Source organism: Triturus cristatus, chromosome 9, assembly GCF_964204655.1.
Source record: "Triturus cristatus chromosome 9, aTriCri1.1, whole genome shotgun sequence".
Classification (NCBI taxonomy): Eukaryota; Metazoa; Chordata; class Amphibia; order Caudata; family Salamandridae; genus Triturus; species Triturus cristatus.
In genome coordinates, this window is record NC_140592.1 from 858,452,634 (window position 1) to 858,472,979 (window position 20,346).

The 20,346-nt window shown below is 44.7% G+C and overlaps 1 protein-coding gene across 2 annotated transcripts in view; it reads right to left on the reverse strand.

The window, feature by feature from the left end:
- The window catches only part of TECPR2 (tectonin beta-propeller repeat containing 2), a 616,143-nt gene that overhangs the window by 173,541 nt on the left and 422,256 nt on the right, over positions 1-20,346 (reverse strand). For both annotated transcript variants that reach the window (XM_085626337.1, XM_085626336.1), the window contains exon 16: positions 16,695-16,784. In XM_085626337.1, the coding sequence (XP_085482463.1) occupies positions 16,695-16,784 (90 nt within the window). The remainder of the gene's footprint in view (positions 1-16,694; positions 16,785-20,346) is intronic.

Consider the following 20,346-nt stretch of genomic DNA (forward strand, 5'->3'; position numbering starts at 1 on the left):
ATTCCGCAGAGGGTAACTGCAAATCCAACAGCTCTGCGGCCTTCTTTATAACCATATGGTAAGGAACCAATTCCTGAGGTGGAGAGGATCTAGATGAAGTATGCTCCCACTCAGGGATCGTATCCAGGCCACTAGCCTCTTGTATCCCTTCAAACTCATCTGAGGACGTGTCCACTTCACCTTCCTCTACCTCCACTCTATACATTTCCTCATCCAAGACCCTTTATTTATTTATTTATTTATTTATTTATAAGTTTATACCGCGCTAGAATCGACTCTTGTGTAAGAGTATCTCTGCGCACAGAAGAAGAAAAAGGGGAAAAGGTTGGCGGTTGCAGGAGACGGGAGAGATCATGGGTCTCAACACACTAAGTATTTAGTACTGAGAAGATGGAATTTACTAGAATAAAAATGTTTTGAGTTTTTTCCGAAAAACCAAGAATTCGGAGCATTGCCTTAATGCAAGAGGGAGTTTGTTCCATAGGGTCGGACCCACCACAGACAGGGCCTTTCCGCCTTGTCTGCTCCTCTTAATAGTTGGTACTTTAAGGCGGAGTTGGCCACTAGACCTGAGGGTTCGAATGGGATTATAGGGAATGAATTTGTCTTTCCAATACGGAGGGCCAGAGCCATGTATGGTTCTATGGATAAGACAGCATGTCTTAAACGTGATCCTTTTATACACTGGGAGCCAATGTAATTCATCAAGAAGTGGTTTAGAAGGAGTTCTTGGGGGGGCATTCATCACAAGTCTTGCTGCTGTGTTCTGAATCACCTGGAGTCTCGCTAGGACTCCCTGATTGGCCGACAACAGGAGTCCATTGCAATAATCCAAGCGACTCAGTACTAGAGCCTGGACCAATGTTTTTCTAGTGGAATCAGGCAGTAGTGAAAACACTTTCCGTAGGAGCCCAATAGTATGAAAGCATTGGCCGAAAACCCAGTTGCCATGTTGCTTATAAGTGAGCTCCTGGTCCAGACGGACGCCAAGGTTTTTTACGACCAATTTGGGTTCAGGTACTTGGCCCAGTTCACATGGCCACCACTCTGAAGTCCACAGATTTCTGACCTCCCCAAAGAGCATTACTTCGGTCTTGCTAACGTTGCATTGGAGATAGTTCACTTTCATCCAATTTGCAACAGCTTTCATGCCATCTGCGAAGGCCTCCCTTACTTCATTGGTCAGATGTTTAAAAGGGAATAGGAGCTGTGTATCATCAGCGTATGAGACCGGTACAAACCCAAAGTCTCTCAGTATGTTGGCCAGGGGTGCCACATAGATGTTAAACAAGGTTGGGCTTAGACAAGAGCCCTGTGGCACCCCCTTGGTGATCTGGGTTTCTGTCGACCTAAATGTACCCATGCTGACAGTTTGGGTGCGGTCAGACAGAAAACTCTTTAGCCATGTTAACGCTGTGCTTTCTATTCCAATTGCGGTCAGATGTTCGATTAGGATATTGTGAGATATAGTATCGAACGCTGCCGATAGGTCCAACAGTACCAGGATCGCCAAATATCCTCGATCCTGGTACATGTGAAGGTCATCTGTCACCGACAGCAGAGCGGATTCAGTACTGTGTCGGGGTCTAAAACCAAACTGGGAACTGTCAAGTTTGTCATGTAGTTCTATGTACTGAGAGACCTGCTTATTAACATGTTTCTCTATGACCTTCCCTAGAAAAGGGAGTAGCGAGATGGGCCTCAGATTGGATAGGTCGGTCCAGGGGATGGAGGAGTTTTTCCTAATGGGCCTTATCAATGCTTTTTTCCATTCCCTAGGCACTTGCCCCTCGGTCAAGGAGAGGTTAATGAGACTTTGAATCTGAGGGCTCAGACTTTTTCCTACAATCGGAAAAATTCTAGCTGGAATGATATCAGAGGGGCTACCACTTTTGATCTGCCCCAGATAACATTCTGTCTCACTCAGGGAGATAGGCAAAAAGGATTGCAAATGTGTGCCTTCTATCTCTTTGTCCAGTTCCACAGGTGGTAGAATATCATCCATGATAGATGGATAAGAATTTAGAATATTATCATGAATTTTGTTTATTTTGTCTGTGAAAAATTGAGCTACTTCATTGCAGAGTTGTTGTGAAGCCAATTCCAGAGTTTCACACGCTGCTGGCTTCACAAATGAATGAAGGGTTTGGTATAAAATTATGGGGGTACTTCCTGCAGCTAGAAGAAGTGCCTGTAGGTGGGATTTCCGGGCATTGCGAATTTTGGGCCTTCCTTCTCGACCGAATCCGTGGAGCCGGCGTCGTACGCGGCGCCGGTGAAGCCAGAGGTGTAGGAGTCGGCGGCGCCAAAGACGGAGTCGGCGGCGCCGGACGCGGCGCCGAGGGAGTCGGCAACGGCGTCGAGGAAGGCTTTGAAGCATGCCGATCCAGTCGAAGTCGCGATGGATCCCCAGTTTTGGTGCTGTGGTTAACTTTTCCTGCTCAGAAAACAAGATTAGAAAGCAGGGACCCAGGATACGTGTCAGACCTCTGTCCACTTGGAGACTAATTAGTAAAGGCAGAGGAATCCTGTGCTCCTTTCTACTCGAGGCACCATCTCTACGGCCCTTTGTTCAGCAGGGTGCATAATCCACAATCGAGGCATATGCTGGAGACAACGTGTTGGCGGAGGGAAAGAAAAGAAAAGGTTAGTCGATGAGCTCTATGATCCAGCGATCCACCGTAATCATCTCCTAATTGATGGAAAAAATAGGAGACTCTCCCTCTCATTAGGAGATTGTGACTTAAGAGTAAGGAGTGAGTCAGTTCAGTTCAAAAGAACAAGTTACTTACCTTCTGTAACGCTTTTTCTGGTGGATACAGTATCTGCCTGTGGATTCTTCACCTTGTGAATATCCCCTGCGCCAGCAACATTCGGAAACTTTTGTAGCAGTCCACGCCGATGAGGTCGAAGACGACGTCACAGAGACACGTCTCCGCTCGCGACTCCGCTGACGTCACCGGCTCCATAAGAAGACCTCGTCGGCGTGATGACGTCAGTTCCGCCCTTTTTTTCGTGCTTTCGAGGCTCACGGAGAGACTGACAGCAATATATACACAGTACATAATATACAAATCAACACACACTGTGTGGAGAATTAATGGGAAGGCAAAAGAAATAACACAATGCCTTTGACAGTAACAAATACATTTTGAAACACCATCATTAAAATTGTAGGTTTACAAGGGTGGAAAACGGGGAGGCAGTTGGGTCAGTGAGGAATCCACAGGCAGATACTGTATCCACCAGAAAAAGCGTTACTGAAGGTAAGTAACTTGTTCTTCTGATGTATACATCCGCCAGTGGATTCCTCACCTTGTGAAAAGATTCCCAAAGCAGTCCCACTCCAGGAGGAGGGTGTCCACCCTTCTATACCAGAAAGTCATGAAGGACGGAACGAGCAAAGTGTCCGTCCCTCCTCACCTCGGAATCCAAGCAGTAATGCTTCGCGAAAGTGTGGAGGGAGGCCCACGTTGCCGCCCTACAAATGTCCTCCACAGGAACACCTTTAGACAAAGCAGAAGTGGAAGACTTACCTCTAGTAGAATAGGCCCTTAAACCCTCTGGAGGTTCCTTACTGGCCAAAGAGTAGCATATCTTGATGCACAAGACAATCCATCTGGAAAGGGTGCGATTGTGCACCGCTCTGCCTTTCCTGCAGCCAACAAAGCCCACGAAGAGCTGGTCATCAACTCGAAAGTCTTTTGTCCTGTCAAGGTAGAAGCTCACCGCCCTCTTAGGGTCCAAGAGGTGAAGCCGCTCCTCCTCCTTGGAAGGGTGAGGGGGAGGATAGAAGGTAGGGAGGGTAATGGACTGCCCCAGATGGAAGGGAGTTACCACCTTAGGCAGAAAAGCAGCCCTGGTCCTGAGTACCATTCTTTCAGCATGAATGGTCAAGAACGAGGGTTTTGAACTCAGAGCTTGAAGCTCACTTACCCTCCTTGCCGAGGTGATCGCAATGAGAATAACCGTCTTGAAAGACAACAGTCTCAAGGGACACTTGTGTAAGGGCTGGACGGGAGAACCCATCAGATAAGTTAAGACAAGATTTAAGTCCCATTGAGGTACAATAAAAGGGGTAGGAGGAAACTTGTTTGTAAGGCCTTTCAGAAACCGTAAGACAATAGAAGATTTAAATAATGATGGTTGATCCGGCAAACAAAGGAATGCCGAAAAGGCTGAAAGATATTCCTTTACAGTGGCTACAGCAAAACCTTGCTGAGCAAGAGAAAGGGCAAACTGAAGAATGTCAGATAAACGAGCCCTCAAAGGATCAATTGACTTCTCCGCACACCAGAGCACAAATTTAGACCACCTATAGGAATAGATAGATTTGGTGGAATGACGTATGGCAGACAAAATAACATCTACAACATCTGGCGGGAGAGAAAAAGAATTCAGGTTGCCCCGTTCAATCTCCAGGCATGAAGGTGTAAGCTCTGGAGGTGGGGGTGTAGAACGGGGGTGTAGAACCTGCCCCTCCGACTGCGAGTGGAGGTCTGCCCTGAGAGGGAGACAGAGCAGAGGGCATAAGGACAGGTGGAGAAGATCTGTATACCACACCCTTCTAGGCCAATCCGGGGCGATCAATATGACTTGGGCCCGGTCTTGACGAATCTTCCTCAGAACTGGGGAATCAAGGGTATGGGAGGAAACGCGTAAAGGAGTTGTGAGCCCCAACTCAACTGAAACGCTTCCCCCAAAGCTCCCTGCATCGGATACTGGAGACTGCAGAATGACGGGCAGTGAGCATTCTCGTGAGTGGCAAACAGGTCCACCCGAGGTGTTCCCCACATCCGAAAGACGTGACGAACCACCTCCGGATGAAGCCTCCACTCGTGGTCGGCGGAGAACTGCCGACTGAGACTGTCCGCACGTACGTTCAGAACCCCGGCCAGATGATTTGCCATCAGACAAATCTGATGATCCTGAGCCCAGGACCAGAGACGCAGAGCCTCTCTGCAAAGACAAAGCAACCCCACTCCTCCCTGCTTGTTGACATACCACATCGCGGTAGTGTTGTCCGTCAGGACTTGAACAGACTGACCGTGAAGGGAAGGGTTAAAGGCCTTGAGTGCTAAACGAATCGCCCGCAATTCCAGAAGGTTGATGTGAAGCAACCTTTCCTCTGGAGACCAAAGACCCTTGATCTCCAGATCCAGTAGATGAGCACCCCACCCTAAAGTGGATGCATCCGTAATCACTGTGGTCACCGATGGAGGTAGATGAAAGGGCTTTCCTTGAGACAGATTGCCCTCCACGGTCCACCAAGACAGATCCGCCGCAGCTTCTCTGGAGATCCTCACAGACTCCCTGAGATCTCCTTTGTGCTGATACCACTGCCTGCGGAGGCACCACTGGAGCGCCCTCATGTGCCAGCGTGCATGGTTGGCCAACAGAATGCAGGAAGCAAACAGACCGAGCAGGTGAAGGACCTTCAGAACTGGAACGACCGCTCCATTGTAAAACAAAGGAATCATTTCCTGTATGTCGAGAATCCTTTGAGGAGGAGGGAATGCTCGACACACAGTAGTGTCCAGTACCGCACCTATGAACAGGTTGCGCTGAGAGGGCACCAGGTGATATTTGGGCACGTTTATCGAGAAACCCAATTTGAACAACAGCGGAGTTGTATCCTGCAGATGACGCAGCACCTTCTCTGGCGACTCCGCTTTGATCAGCCAGTCGTCCAGATAGGGGAAAACTGAGATCCCCGACCTTCTGAGATGGGCTGCCATCACCTTCGTGAAGTCTCGGGGTGCAGTAGTAAGACCAAACGGAAGGACCGCAAACTGATAATGTTGCGACCCTACCGTAAACCGGGGATACTTCCTGTGCGATTTGAGGATCGGGATGTGGAATTACGCATCCTGCAAGTTGATCGACACCAGACAGTCCTCCTGATGCAGCGCTTGAAGAACCTGCGCAAGGGTGAGCATCTTGAACTTCTCCTGCTTCAGAAAAAGGTTCAAGATCCTGAGGTCCAGACCCTAGAAATTGGCATGCTCCTACTACATAATTTTTTATCTAAACTCTCCTTATACATTTGCTTTAGGCACGCTCATTACTGCCACGTCGAGTACCTCCGTGGATAACCCGATGTTGCCCTTGTAATCCTTCTTTATCGACATTTAAATCTCTGCTCTCCCAGGTACTGGCCTATCGTATACCTACTTAATAGGCCTTTTTTGACCTCATTTGAACCCTCCTTCATTATTCTTACTTTATTTTTACCATTATGTGTTTTTGGTCTTCTAGTTTTACCTGGGATATAAATCTAATTATCACGCCGCTGAAATCTCTCTGTTGAAAGGTCTGGTACTGACTTCGAGTCCTCAACATCCCTAACAGGTGAAATTTCAATCTCGGTTTATTCGTTATCATCACTGTTCGTAGTTTTTTTTTAAGTGCCTAACTATTTGGATAGTATAAACGCTTGTCCCTTATTCTTTTCGCTCCGTGCTTTGGCGCTTGTATGCTTCGGATTGCTGCCCTTTTGTGCCTGTTCTCTCCTGAAGCAATTGCTTACTTTACTAGCTATTTAGTTAGCACTGCTGTCCCCGGTAGAGAACGATATAAAATGAGCTATTTAACTACATGTTTGCTTGTTTTTTCTTCCAATTTAGTGTGTTTGCATTACTCACGTACACGCCTAATCCATCAGCGTTTTTGCAAGGTGGCTGTGTCTTTATCTTAAGCTCGAACTTTCATTCTAAAACCTGTTTATGTGTGTATCCAGCAGATTCTACATAAGTAAATGCTTTGACCCCCGTTCTTTCGAGGCCAGAGCGGTTCCGCCTGTGTTTTCATCTAGACTTATCTGCCACGCCTATAGTTTTCACAGGTGAGCGGGAACGTTTCTATCGTCTGCGAACCCCTTTGCTCCAGAGTTCCCATGAGGTGATCTGTATTCTCCTCTTCCCTTTCCTTTTTTCTTTTTCTTTTCTTCTCTTCCCTTCCCCCCCCCCTTTTTTCCAATATCCCCCCCCTTTTGCCCAACCCCCTCCTTGTGTGCCTATCTGGTGTAAGAATTTTGATATCCACCATGTACATAGTCTCCTATTCTATTTTCCCCTGAGTCTTTACAGTTTAATTATTTTGGATTAATTATGGTGGTGGCATAGGACTCGCCAGTGTTTACGTTTCATTAACAATCTCTCTATTTTGATATATTGCCTTCAATTCATGTTTTCGACACTTATGACTAATGACCTTTGCACGTCTAGTTTTTTATTAAGACTAATGATTATATATATATATATATATATATTGGATTGTTTGTTGGATTTGTTATCTCATTTTTGTTTGGTCCCAGGAAAAACCCTAAACTATTTCCTTGTTCGCCCTGAGGAAGGTGGCACCAACAGTTCGGTGCGTTCACCGAAACGCGCGTCGGCGCTTCCACGAGGTCCACCCAAGCCCTAGTTCCTTAAATTCGAACATGTACTATTTAGTACAGTATTGAATGTTTATATGCTTTTGTCCATATATTGATTACTGTGGCTGTTTGGACCTCAAGTTGGTCATTTAGATTTTTATGTGTAGATGTATGATGTCTGCTTTTATGGTGTGATATGATACCGGAATAAGTTTGTGAGCTTGTGTGCGTTTGATTGTGACTGGGCCCTATTCATATTTGTGTATTGTTATTCCATGTTATTTTTACAAATTACCTATAACCCTATGTATTGAATTCATTTCTCTGAAATTGACTAAAGTGAAAAATAAAACACTAGTGAATCTTTCTTTGGCTATGTGCTGAAAGTTCTTTGAAACGGTTACCTTGCAGGTCTAGTTTAAGTGTTAGTATACCAATGAGATGATACACTGTACATTTTGAAACATAAAGGTAGAGTACCCTCTTCTCTCTCTGATTCTCTCTTTGATTCCAGAATTGGACGTAGCCTGCCATCCTTTTTCGGAATCTGGAAATACCGGGAGTAGCATCCCTGACCCCTCTTCCTGCTCTATCGCACCTTTTTTCAGTAACGTCAGGACTTCCTCCTGCAGGAGAAGACGGTGGTCCTCTGAGCAAGCCCCTTGACAAGGAGGGTAATTTGGAGGGAATTCCCGAAAGGGAAGGGCGTACCCATTTTCTACAAGATCTAGAACCCAAAGGTCTATAGTAACCGATTCCCAATCTTGTAGAAAATGGGTAAGCCGGCCCCCCACAGGACCAACATGATCCAGAATGGTGGGTCTAGGGCTGCTTTGCAGTGGTGGAAGGGGCTGAGGAGGAGGAAGAGGAAGAGGAGGAGAGCTGTCGACCTCAAGTGCGACCCCTGATTCTGCCTCTGTAGCTCTTATACAGAGTGTTTTGCTGCTGTTGCTGCTGCTGCTGGGGCGGTCTGTAAGAACGAAAGGTTGACCTTCCGAAGCCCCTGTACCTCTTGAACGAACCCCTTGGCTGAGATTGAAGGCCCAAAGATTTAGCCGTGGCCTTACTCTCTTTAAATCTTTCAAGCGCAGCATCCGATATCTTGCCAAAAAGTCTGGAGCCATCAAAAGGCAAGTCCAAGAGTGTTGACTGGACATCAGGGGAGAACTCTGAAGATTTAAGCCACGCACTCCTCCTGGTGGCAACAGGAGATCCCATGACTCTTGCAACCGAGTCAGCCGTATCCAAGCCACTTTGGATTACCTGACGTGCCGCCGCTTGGGTATCCGAAAGGACATAATTGAAACTCATCCTATCCTCTTCTGACCGCTTTGGGGCTAGCTGCTTTGCTGAGTCCATAAGAGCATGGATATATCGGCCCAAAAGACAGGTGGCATTCGTCGATTTAAGGGCCATGCTGGCAGAAGAGAAGACCTTCTTGGCCGACTGATCCAATTTCTTCGCCTCCCTGTCACTCGGGACTTGGGGAAAAGAACCTTATGATTTTCTGGAACAGGCAGCCTGAACCACCAGACTCTCCGGAGATGGGTGAGATGTCAAAAAGTCTGGGTCCCCCGGAGCTGCTCTATACCTCCTAGTAATAACTTTATAAACTGCAGGAGCAGAGAAGGGCTTACGCCACACCTCCATTACTGGTTCTATAATGGCGTCATTAAAAGGGAGTTAAGGCTCCGATGCAGTAGAAGGAGAGTGCAGAACCTCCGTTAAGATGTTAGGCTCGAACTCTGCAGAAGGCAACTGCAGATCTAACAGTTCAGCCGCCTTTTTAATAACAGCATGGTATGGAGCCACATCCTTTAAAGGAGCATCAGAAGGAGGAGTAATCTCCCATTCAGGTGATAAATCCAGGCCACTAGCCTCCTTCAACTCATCAAACACATCGTCCAACACCATTAGCTCACCTTCCTCTACTTCCTCCATCAGGTATCTCTGTTCATCCAGCACCCTTTGGGCCTCCCTTCTAGACCTGATCCTCACAACAGGAGTCGGCGGCGCCGTGACCGAATCGGATGGCGCCGGAGCCGGCGTCAAGCATGGATCCAAAGGAACAGCCGGCGTCGAACGAGGTCGAGTCGGCGCCGGTGAAGAAGGGAGAGGTGTCGATGTCCTCGGAGCCGGTAGATGCCAAGACGGCGTCGCTGGAAAAAATGGCATGAAGGGAGCCTGAGGATAAGCTTGGGGAACTCCCAAACTGAAGGCCATAGGACCCATAGGACCCGAAGGTGCACCAGAGGGGTACATGGCTCTGGAGAAGTCTCCATACATAGCATTAAGATAATGCGTAGGGTCCTGACCTGGGCCTGGAAACGCAGGATATTGTTCAGGCATCACCGGACTCGGCCGACCGGCGCAGACGGTGGAATCAGCGGAGCCGAAGGCTCACCCGGAGCAGGCTCCTCACACGGAACCGGAGACGAAGCCGGAGATGGAGCCAGCGTCGGAGATGGAGCCGGGACCGGAGCCGGAGAATGCTCCGGTGAAGCCACAGGTGACGATAGGCCAATAGGTGAATCGGGAACAGGCGAAGGAGATACAAAGTCCTGACGGCGTCGGGAGGGCGATGTCGATCTCGGAGCCGCATCCCTATCCGAGTGATGTCGAGATGAGTGCCTCTTCTTTTTCTTGTGCTTCTTGGACTTAGAAGCATGCCCCGAAGTCGACTTCGACGCCGACCTCGATCTTCTCTGGCCTCTTTTTTCCTTCTTCATCCTGGCAATGAATAATTTAGCTTCCCTCTCCTTAAGAGCCTTTGAGCTCATCTTGCGACAGCAAGAACATCCTTCCACATCATGGTCCGATGACAGGTACCACACGCAGTCTTCATACAGATCCGTTATCGACATGTGTTTCCCACATTCTCGACAAGGTTTAAACCCAGACTTCTTCGTCGACATTTCAGCTGAAGAAGAGAGAGAAACCAGCAGAAAACAAAGTAACAAGAACAGCTACAGAGAGAGAGTCCCGAAATCCGTTGGCTTCGACGGCGCGGAAAAAAGGGAACTGACGTCATGACGCCGACGAGGTCTTCTTATGGAGCCGGGGACGTCAGTGGAGTCGCGAGCGGAGCCGTGTCTCTGTGACGTCGTCTTCGACCTCATCGGCGTGGACTGCTACAAAAGTTTCCGAATGTTGCTGGCGCAGGGGATATTCACAAGGTGAGGAATCCACTGGCAGATGTATCCATCAGAAGTTTGTTTATTTAGACCTTGGTCTATAAACATTGAATGAGTCAGAGCAGTTTGGAGGCAGCAGAGCCAGCAAAAGATTGGAAGGACTCGATCTACTGCTGTTGCTTCTGATGGTGTGCCCTAAATGCACCTCAGTCCAGAAAAGAGTTTTACATTTGTTGGGCTGTTATGAAAGTTGGCAGTACCATGAAGGTTGTGTCCTGGAGCAGCCTCAAAACCTCCCAGATTGTTGATGGAATTGCCTTGCCAGGGAGGCCAGGCCCATAAAGCGAATCATATTGCTGCTATTTTTAAAGAAGTCCAGGGAGGAGTCTAGCTTTTCTTTGAATAGCTGCTCGCCATCGAAGGGAATGTACACGAAGGTTGCCAGGAGTCCCCTGGGAAACCAGGACAACGCATTCAAGCATTGTGGCACGGCCTGGCAGCCTTATCCATGCATCAGGAAATGGTGTTCCCAGAATCCAGGCCACACTTTAGAATCTGTTTGGATGCATCCATATCGTTAGTGACCAAGTTTGGAGAATTACTTTTCATGAGATCTGGAAGGCTCTTGATCAAGAGTTTTGCATGTTCCCACAGGGTGTGAACAATGTGGCCCAAAAGGCATTTGGCGTTCGCAGTGTAAAAGACAAGGCTGCCTAAGGCAAAGCATTTTCGGCCCACAGAATCCAGCCTTTTTGGCTCTGCACCTGGAGAAGCCGTATGAAAGGAATTTGGGTTCAACTTATTGAAGTTTGAATACTAGACTTACTGGTGAAAGTGTGATGACAAGACCTTCAGGAGACTCTTGCAGGTCTATGCCCTTTGGCTACTTTTGTGTGGACTGCTAGGCCTGAAAAGGATTTCTTCAAAGCAGCAAGACAAGGTTCTAGCAGTGCTTCAATTAAGATATGGAAGGACTTGACATCTATGAAGGATCGCTGCAAAATTTCTGTCTTCTGTCACAATTTTAAATTTGGCCTCCTCGGAAGGTAGAGTCAACTTCAAAGCTTCTACTGCTTTTTGTACCATTGTGATGAACAAGAGACTTGTACAGGGCCAGAGGGGTAAGTGATATGCCATTATGGTTAAGTATCCAGACCCCTTGCATTTTGTGACTCAAGATATAAGCCAGCATCAGTGTTATCAGGGGGAAAGATGTTGTCAACTTCAAAATCACTGTCTACTGTACAACCATAACCCTTACAAGGCATAAAGAAGACATCAGTCGCACCAAAATAGTTCTTACATCTGGGGAAAACTCTGGGTCCAGGGAAGGTGCTCTGCCAAGGGTACGTCTTTAAAACATGCTTTTACCTTTTCAATTGCTACTCACATGATTACAAGTGACTTAAAAGGCGGCAGCAAGAACAGCTCTGATGGAGACATCGAATGGGCATCATAAGTGGCATAGAAAGAACAGGGGGCTGGCGTATTTTCAGGCATTGACTTCTTCACAAATTCTGGGGCTGGAGGTGTGGAGTTAAGAGGTGTCCGAGCCAACGGAGTCACCAAACCCACAGGAGCAAGATCAGCCTTGGCAATGGCAGATTGGATACCGAAGCCATCCCGAATACATGTAGCCTGGCCAGCCAGATTGCCTCGACCCCTGCAGGATTGGCAAATGCAGTTGGGGACTCTGGCTTCATCTTTAATGTCAGGATTTCTCTAAAGACATGGAAGAGTCCAACACTGGGAAATAGAGTTGACAATGCAAATGGGTCCCGGCATTTTGGTAGTTTCCTAAATGAAGAAGAGAACGTCTCCTTCATATGGCACTTTTTTCAGGAGACTAACCTGAGGTAAAGGGAAACACTTTGGCATGTTCCAGCGGACCTTGGTTAAAAATATCTTAGCCTCCCGCTCTCCGATGGCCTTAGTGGACATCAAAGAACAAGAGTTAAAAGACCGCAGTCACGATTTGAGCCCAGACATCACATGTAGACAGGAGAAGACGCAAATTCACCAGTTGGCACAATCTATCTTCTGATGTTGTCACTTCCTGGGCAGCCCAATTCATCATGGCACCACCTGCAGGTACTGCAGATCTACTGCTGTGGTGGGGTGAGTTCCCACATTCCCTCGGATACCTGTAGGAAAGTTATAAGGCGAACGATTTGCAGGAAGATGTATCCATCAGAAAAGGGGCCTTCAGAATAAACCTGGGGGGGAATGTTAAACTCCTGAAGACTGACATTGAAAATGATGGATTGATTTCCTATTTGTGTGGGGAATGGGGTAGCTGGCTGAGGAGTTATGTCTCCACATTTCTGTTCCCCTGAAAACAGGACAATACTTAGAGAATGTTGTTGTCCCAAGCCTGCATAGAGAATGGGACTGAGTACACCCTGCTCATTTAAGCTAAAATGTTTGGTGATGTTGCGAGTGAGGATGAATAACTTTGCCTTGGTGTCCCATGGTTCTTGTAAACAAGTCCCAAGCTGAACTGAGGAAATCATTGGTCAGTGTCACAGTAGGAGTGGGCTCTGAAAAGAAGTTTGGTTCAGGCGGATGAGACCAACATTTGGAAGACTGCAAACCTAGACCAGAAATTACACTTTTGACAACAGAGACTGATTCCAGTTTTTGGGCATATGATGTGGAAGCTAAACCAAACAGATCATAATGGGCCAAGATGTAATTAGGCACAACATTCTCTGAAACCACCACTACAAACTCGAGGACGACTTGAGAAATAGCCAAGCAACTGCCCCAGAAATACAATCTACTCCTACAGGTGAGTATAACACACCACTCTTATGAACGAAATCCCTTAGATGGCAGAAGATGCAACTTTGTTTGATGGACCATGCCAGATTACATCGAGTTTTGCAATCAATCTAAATGCTCTCTGGGCAAGACCTCCACAAACAGCCAAAATGGGATGGGGCTTTAGATGAGTTATTGGGGTTGCATCTCTAACAGCAAATATCCAGTAACAATTTTGAAAAAGGGGGTCAATCAAATTCAAGGTAGGAAAGGAGAGGTCTCCAAACAATAGGAGAATGTACACCGACCAGCACCTTAATAGGAAGATGAGCCACTACTACTAGAAAAACATATGTGAACACTACAGTGGCATAATTCAGAAGTTCTGCTAAGTTAGTTCTGTCTCATGAATCCGTTGAGCATCTTAGGTTATTGTGTCACTAAGATCATTTTCAATGACCGGTGTATTTTGAAGTGTTTCCTTGAGCCTCGATTTTGTGCCCACCACCAAAAGTCCTTAAGGCATTCTGGGTAGAGAAAAAATCTTGTTCCCATCATTTCATGATGTAGGACATCTTGGTCAAATTATACTGCAGTGTTGAGTAACGCATTCTGAGGGCACTAACAGTGGTCACTGTTTCTAAAGGATTTAGATGCTACTGGATCTCTTGGGTTCCATTTAGCTTATGTCGTGATGTCTTTCCAGTTGCTCTGTTGCTTGCTCAATGACCTATGACTGGTCTATTCATCTACAGATTTACATACTAACAGTTCAACCCCTTACCATTTCTTTTGCTACAACTGGTGGTTCCTCCCAGGTGCATTAATGTGGGCATGTGGGCATGTGTGCAACCTTTAGATTTCTGGTGTTCATGAAGATGTCATCCCATTGCTGAAAGAAGGCATTTTGCAACATGGTCGTTTTGAAAATTGTTTCCTGACCTATTTGTTGAACCTTTGTATAGATTCTAAGGTTGAATTATGCAGGGTGTTAGGAAGTACCTTGATTGCTTTGCTCTTTTTGGTCTTTGAGACCCATTGTATAGACATTTTTAAATTCACATCTAATTGCAGCAGAGCTATATGCTATGGTTTCATTTATTGTGGTTGGTTACATGCGTCTTGGTGTTTTGACAAACAATGCAATATCCATTTATACGGCGTCTAGCACTCTTTTGATGTTTTTCTGCTGGTTAGACGTTGAGGCCACATGTAATATAGGTTTTGATATAATCGCAGAAGTTTAGATGGTTTCTTGCATGATGCCAATCTAGAGTCTTCAATAATCCTTGATTTCATTGGTTGTTCCTCTTTTTCATCATTAAACTCTAAGTTGCAAGGGCATTTGGGAGAAATATGTCCCAAAGAGTAAAGCTCCTGATCAATTGGAGATTTATCACTGTATTTCTGAATTTAGATTTTTGAGGCATTGTCTCAAGAGGCTTATGTAGGGAGGAATTCTTTTTGATTAAACTGAGAGTGCAAATTGATTAGGGAAATACCTCAACAAATAGCCAAAATTGGATGGGATTTTAGGTTTCCCTGAGTTATTGGGGGTAGCATCTCTATCAGCACATATTCTATGTGTCACAGTGAAAATTTTGAAAAAGAAGGCAAGGTCGTTCAAATTCAAGGTAGGAAAGTAGAGATCTTTAACCCGGATCACCAAACTGTTAGGATACTTTTGGTGTATGTTGTAGAAAGCTGTGCTCTTTACAACAAGGACCATGAATAGAGATTCATAGACCTGAAAGGGGTTTGACAACCAGACAGAAATGGTGATGGCTATATGTTCAAGTGTCCACAATGCTGTAGTCGTTGCTGTTTTACTTTTATTGTTTCAAACTGAAATGTAATCAGTAATAAATAGTGTTCTGAATATTGATAAGTGCACTATAGAAGTCAGTCAAGTAGACTAGAACACTATTCATACCATGTACAATGCATAACAGGTCAGATATATATATAAATAAACATCATTGTTTTGTTAGTTCTAGTATAGTGTTATTAAACAGAAGGTTCTGGTTTAGATGAGGAGAGATTCATCAGAAATTTATGATAACCTAAAAACAGGATCTCAATTTTCACATTTAAGCACAGCAAGGTTACACTCATCTAGCAACACGTGCTGAAGTGAGAAATAACTTATTAAAAGAAAAGGTTAGTATGTGGGCTGTCAATATGGAGGTAAAATTTGAGACATGGTGCCAGAATACCAGCAACTGGTTGGGTTTAGTTAAATCTTGCAAGATGACAAACAAGGGTCAGCTAAGAAAGGCTCATAGCATACATGGATTCATCTGTTTAGGAGGTCAGAGCTGAAACAACACATTGAGCAATTGCTAGTAGTATTTCCGCCAGTGGAAAAACTAAAGCAGGCATCTAGCTTTTTAGCAGGACTAGTAGTACAAATATTAGGTGTGCCACATTCCCACAAGTAGAAGGGGTACGGAAGCATAGAATTAGAAATCAAGTTCAGGAGCGAGCCTTAAATTTTATTTAAATTTTTCTTGAGTTAAAGTAGTGTAGACTCTCCTTACACACGGATTCAAATGAGTGAGCAAAGGAGGGTTGGTGTCTTGAAATCATATATTGTACTGAACAAACCTCTGGGTATGTACAAATATTTTTAAACCTTGCCGGCACATGGTTATTAGTAAAAATGGCTGCAGTGGAGTGGAATCCTTGTAGATATAAACCTTTTTAAAAGAAGTGACAGAGTGAATGACTGTTGTGTTAAGGGTGTCAAGAAGAAGACACAGGTAATGGACTTGAAATTGAGTTTTTGTCTTGGGAAAAGAAAAGCCTTCAAAGTTAGGATGGGTGCAATTTTGCGTCAGTGCAGACTACTTGATCCTTCTCCAATACATTTTGCGCCCTCTTAAAATAGAGGGTCAGTATCTTCCACCATGTAACGCTCTGTGAGGTTCCTGCATACACTACAATGTGTGGGTCTCATGTCAGTTCTTGAATGTGTTTGCTCTGGGAAGTTTGCTCAGCCCAAATGAACATGTAAGTTACCTTTGGTAAAAGTATACTGATGGATATAATAGCTCCATCAGTTTCCATGAATGAACCCATTACCAGGCACTAGATTAAATCTGGAAAACTTTTCCTCAGGAAAGCCCCATAACTAGCCCTATCTATCCATTTTCACCTGGGACATTTGTTCTGTCTGACTTTTTTTTCACCCACACAAAGGTGGACGACATAGAAACTGGAGCTTACTGTAATGTGTTTACTGTAGCATTTACTCGAAGAAGCGTGCATTATGTAATGTTAGCATGTGTAAAATATCTATTTCCTCCATCAACTTATAATCTGACATGATTCTCAACATAAATGTGTTAATATTGTTTTCAGAAAACATTATAGAAGATTGAAAAAACAATGCACAATGCGCAGACTACAGTACTGACCTTCTTTAGTAGATGCAGCAGAGGCAAAGACAAAGGCCCATTTGGTAGCAGAAGCAGTGCCACGGGGTACAACATTATTCCAGTAAGTACCTAAAAGAATGATCAATCAAAAAATAAATACAGTAAAATATACTATAAACTAAATGCACTGTGTTCTAATAAACAACTAAGAGCTGATTGAGGCATGATGGATAGAAGGATGATCCCCAAACTGGTGAGAACGGTTGACACAAGGCAGCTGGGAGAATGAAACCTGATTGGTTCCTTGTGTACACTACCAAATTTACACTAAAAGTGGTCTAGCAAACCAGACAGTCCCATTTCTTCAAGAGTTACTGGAATAGGATTGAAAAGGATTTAGAGGAGATATGAATGAGGCATTGGGATTTAACCCATCATACCTGATCTGTCCGTGCTACCATGATCCTATGCGAAAGCACATCCTACTTTAATTTGAGCAATGATGAGAACTGGTGTTGTGGCATCATTGAAGGAGAGGCAAAATAATCTATGCACTTGTGTGTGATAACCTGTGTGAATAGAGGGGAACATGTGCCTGAAAGTCATAAAAAACTGCCATCCACCTTTCTTTCAATACAGTGTGGAGTCATAAGAGGTGCTTAGGTGTTTGTATGTTACTGTAAAAGCTGGCACTTGCTTACATGAATAACTGGACTTGTGTACATTGACTGTATCGGTGATATCTGCTGGAATGGTGGCCTTGCACATGCAACTCTGAGGCTCGAAACGATGATCTATGGAAGATGCGTTCGTTCAGAAAAGCTCATTGCAAAGTTAAGGTAGAGGAAAGGAAGAGCACATGGAGTCACCAAGGCAGATTTCAGGGACAACAGAGTTTTGTCACTGCATGAAGTGTGATCTATTGCCCATCAAGCAAGGCCATTAGTGTGAGCCAAGGTAAGTAATTGAAGCAAGTAATTGAATGTTGCATGACCTAGCAATTAGGGACAAAGCAGCCAACAGGAAACCAGTGTAGACAATAATGCCTATGTGTGGCATAACGCTTCTCACAGAGAAGGCAAGGGCACATTTCTTGAACAGACGACAGCACAGGCAATTGTCACACACTAAAAAAGTGAAATAATCCTGAAAGCTTATATCATCAAATATGTGTGAAGCACATGACCAAACCCTGACCTGCTTGTGGCTTAGCTGTTTCCTACAGCTGTGTGAGGTTACCTGTCAGTACACTTAAAGAATGCATCCATTGAAGACTGATATTTGCCCTTAACGCGATGCACACCTTAAATTAGGTGGTAACTTTAGTGGCAACTGTTGCATCAAATAAACTAGTGATTTCTTAAGTGTCAACATTTGTTACAAATTACTACGCAATGAAATGTTTAGTTTTTAAAGACAATTTATCTCACTGTGAATACAAATAGTAGTAAAATACAGTAAAATATACTTTAAACTAGAGGTACTATGTTCTAATAAACTACTAAGAGCTGAGTGTGGAATGATGAGTACACACACACAGGTAATATTGTGCACTACATTTAAGGAACAGGGATCGTGTGCCAAAGAACATTCAAGCTCCAAGGGATCAGTTCACTATGAGGACTCTTCTGCATTTTTCCTCTACAATAGGTGGTATCCACAGATTACCCTCTGCGTAATCTTGGTCTACCCTGGGCCTAAGATGTGAAAGCCGGTAAACACATTTATTGGGCTTCCCACCCAGTTGTATTATGAAAAAGATCATCTGGGGACCTGACAGCCAAGACAAGTCCACAAGTAGACCACTCAGATGTTAAAGAGGCCAGGTTCACAGGCAAGCAAACAAAATCTTCAAATGAGATTAATAGAGGCATGAGTATTTGAGGACACACCAATGAATGTACACAAACATCCTTCATGTGATGCTGATAAAAGGAGAGCAGGTGCAAAGCTGCAAAAGAATACCATGTAAACACCCATCAAGTCATGTTGATATAGGGTGTTAAATGCACCAAGGAGACTTTTACACATCCAGCAAGAGTATGCACAATTATGTTGAGAACAAAACGTGAATACAAAGTGGTTCCCAGAACCAAGTCCTAATGGAACATGCAGTCCTAGTCTAAAAACCAGTGACAGAGAGAAAAGTCCCACCAATCCCTGCTTCACAGCAGGCCTCAAAATAGAAAGCGCACAAAGGACCAGAAGTGGAGTAAAAACAGAGTATGGTGCATCTGAATCCTTGAGCACTGCTAATTCAACGGCACTGTTATGCCCCCATGACAAGCATCAGTGTAAGGATATGGAGGATTTAATACAATCATTTTATAATGAACACTGAAGAGAGACTAATGCTGTTTTGGCAAAGGATGTATTTGCATTTGCATTTATATAGCGCTGACTACCCCTGACGAGGCGTCTAAGGATAATCTCAAGACTTACATTGAAGCATCTTGCAATGCAGCAGAAAAGGCAAGGAGGCAACTATCTATGGGAATGTGAGACAAAAGCCCAGGTTATTACTTACCATAAATTTGGAAGGCAGGATGTTAACTGTTAATTGGCAAAATATTAGGAATGAGGCAGTGAAAACAAAATTATGTAAGTCCAATCAAGTAACCTGTAGAAGCCATCTCTTTCTAGGCATCACCAATGTATTAATCAGAATCCCTCAACTCACAGAGAAATTAGGGTTGCACTTGGTGCCCAGGATGTGAATTTTAAAATTGCTGTTTTTGTACAATAATGAGCAGCCATGTTGTTTAGTTACAAATGAAAGACGCTTGCTATGAGTTTCACTGCTTCACACTTTAACCAGCCTCAAAGAGAACTCAAATTTAAACCCATACGAACCTATTCTAGAAATCTCTGAGGCTTTGATGTGTCCTCTTGCTTACCTCTGGGAGCTCTTGTCCCTGCAGGCTGTCAGCAAAAACTCTGCTTGATATGTTGTGACCACACCAGTGAACCACCAAGATGTAATGCAGGACAACTGTCCTGCTGATCAATTTATTAGAAAATACCACAACTCAGACCAACATGGTAGAGGAGTGCATCAGACTGTCCTTCAGTGAGTGAGCAAAAGTTGTATACAGCTATAGGATGCACCTATGGGTGGCATTAGACATCATCATTTACATATGAAACAAGTGGAATTTCCTCGGGGTACTTATTCACTGAGGTGGGAGCGCCTTCATCAGAATACGTGCATATGAATATCTTCTTGAGGAAAAAGTGACCCACAATGCAGAATGTTTCAAAATCTAGGTTGGCAAATTGTGATCCAGCATCCACCTTTCAGTGGCTGAGATTAATGTAATTACTACGCCCATTACGTTTTAGGGTGGCTACAGGAAGGGAGCATCAATGGACATAGCATTTTTCACTATTTAGGCATTCTTTCTCATGAGCATTCTTGTTTCAGTGCTCTCAACTAGTTACATTTTGTAAAGTGTGGTACATGTGGAGGCCAGAGTAAAGGGGGTTTGCAAAGTCAAGTCCGGAGTTCACGATGAATCCCAATAGGGCATGGATGCAGAATTCACCCTAGACTTGGAGGAAATGTTTGGCACAACGTGCAGGGCTTAGATATTTGTGGTAGTATGACAAAGTATGTTCGCAACTTTTTGTAGGATGTGATGAGTTTGAAAGGATGTCTTATTCATTTAATTCATTTATAACTTTATTTTCG